Consider the following 2,179-nt stretch of genomic DNA (forward strand, 5'->3'; position numbering starts at 1 on the left):
TTCACTTCTTGCAGCATCTCATTGGTGAAGTAGCCTCCTTTGTTTGCCTCAATAGTCGTGTCAATGGTTTTGAGTAATTCTGCCACCTGATACTGGTTGGTCCTGTATTCATCTCCCTGGTTGTTCTTCCAGTATTTGTTATCAATGACGTGGCAGCGACCCCCACACTTCTTGATCAGATCACTCAGAGCTTTACTTTCATTCACAAACTCTTCGATCTTCATTCCCTCAGGAAGCTGGTCACCATGAGTAAAGATTATTGTACTAAATCTAAGTGCTTCATCTGAGAAATATTGATTAATTTTGTCTATTACAGCCTTTTCTTGCTCTGTGTATTTCTCCACTTTAAGCACAATGAGAAACACATGAGGACCAGGAGCACATTCTGTGATACACCTCAATATTTCAGACTTCATCTCCTCCCCAGGTCTGTTTGTGTCAATAAATCCAGGAGTGTCAATAAAGAGTACCATTCTTCCACTGACTGACATGAACTTTGCCTGACATCTCTGTGTTCCAGATTTGGCAGTATGATCTACTTCAAACACAGGCTCTCCACACAGGGTGTGGGCAAAACTGCTCTTTCCAGCTCCAGTTTTTCCCAGGACCACAATCCTTCTTGCTGTCTCTATAAAACAGTAATGATTTGGTGTCAGTTATTTATCTATTTAATTTATCTATTACTCTGTCTAAACAGTGCAACAAAAATAAACAGTAAAGTCAAATAAAACATTTATGACAACATATACAAGCTATAGCTGCAAATGATTGATGTGTCTGCTTTCTTTTAAATGTAAATAAAACTGCATGAAGTTCACAAACCAGTCAGTAAATGGCTTAAAAATGCATCGTGGTACAGTAGAAAGAATGTTCATTTCTTTGACTGTTGTGCACAGTTCAGATCTAGCTGTTCAGATGGTGGATACCAACCAAATAATTTAGAATTATTACGTCTAGCAAGCATATACTCCGTATTATTCTGCTATAATATTCAGATTTACAGCCTTAAATATATTAGGTAATGTTTACACAACTACTTTAGGTATTGAGTGGAGTAGATAACCTTGACTGAGAAAAACAATCACTTTCAGCTGGTTGGAGAGAAGTTTCTTCCCTTCTGTTTCCCATGTTTTTGTTAATTATCAATACATGATTATAACTGCAACTTACCATCCATGTTTTTGAAAGCAAAATCAGCGCAGAGACACACGACTACTCAGATCCTGTGGACGTTGTGACTGCGCCTTTTGTTTTGTTCCTGCACCTGTTGGACTTGTTTCTCAGCAGCAAACTAAAATGATGAGCTATGATGACCTCATAGTTTGTTTCTTTTTGTTTTTACAAACTTGGATGAGAGAACTATCGTGCATATCGAAATTTAGTAATATAAAAAACCCCACAATTTTTCTTTAATTTTTTATGTAAAAATCTTGACCAGCACCTTGTTGTAACGCAACGTTAAATATGCTTGTAGTAAATTTGTGATTAGCAAAAGACAAGGTCAAGACTCTAGAAAAATGGTATTACTCTTCTAGAATACTGTAATTAAAAGTATTATGTAATTATAAATACAGAAAAAGGATGTGTTACGCATTTGAAATCTTCTTCAAGCACCTGTTCCCTTTAGGGGTCACCTAAGCGGATCATATGATGCCATCTCACCCTAACCCTAGCTTCATCCTCTGTTATACCAACTCTCTGCATGTCCTCCTTCACTACTGTACAGCCACAGATCTTATCTGTGGTCTTCCTCTTTTCTCTTGCCTAACAACTCCATGGTCAACATTCTTTGTCTATTATCCCTCAATTGTCATGGTCCTGGGCCATGTGGGCCCAGTATTCTCAGTTCCTTGTACTTTTGTATTTCGTTCCTTATTTAGGCCATGCTTCCTGGGTTGATCTGTTATGTTGTTTCTTATGTGTTTTCCCTTCGTGACTCTCACCCCCTGTGTGCCCCTCTGTGTATTTATGAGCCCTCGTCTCTCTTTGTGTTTTATTCTGTTTTCCCCAGCCCGTTATGTCTGCGTTCTCCCTGTGCTCTCTCCCCTCCTGTTTGAACCTCTGTGTACTTCCTGTTTTACTTTGCCCATCTCCCATCAGTGTTACGTTCACTCCTGCCGTGTCTTGTTATGATTATCAGTGTCACCTGTGTTCCCCGTGTGCATCCACTTCCCCTGAT

The 2,179-nt window shown here is 39.1% G+C and overlaps 1 protein-coding gene across 1 annotated transcript; it reads right to left on the reverse strand.

Annotated features, from left to right (window-relative positions):
* Positions 1-5: 5 nt before the first annotated feature.
* Positions 6-1,573, reverse strand: LOC121813822 (GTPase IMAP family member 7-like; the record flags this gene model as incomplete). Its single annotated transcript, XM_042217738.1, has 2 exons — positions 1,171-1,573; positions 6-628 (listed from the first exon to the last, which is right to left on the reverse strand). Coding segments are annotated over exons 1-2 (630 nt in total), but the record flags the coding sequence as incomplete, so codon positions are not given.
* Positions 1,574-2,179: the final 606 nt, after the last annotated feature.

Source organism: Haplochromis burtoni, unplaced genomic scaffold, assembly GCF_018398535.1.
Source record: "Haplochromis burtoni strain Fernald_Lab_line unplaced genomic scaffold, NCSU_Asbu1 Contig_2772, whole genome shotgun sequence".
Classification (NCBI taxonomy): domain Eukaryota; kingdom Metazoa; phylum Chordata; class Actinopteri; order Cichliformes; family Cichlidae; genus Haplochromis; species Haplochromis burtoni.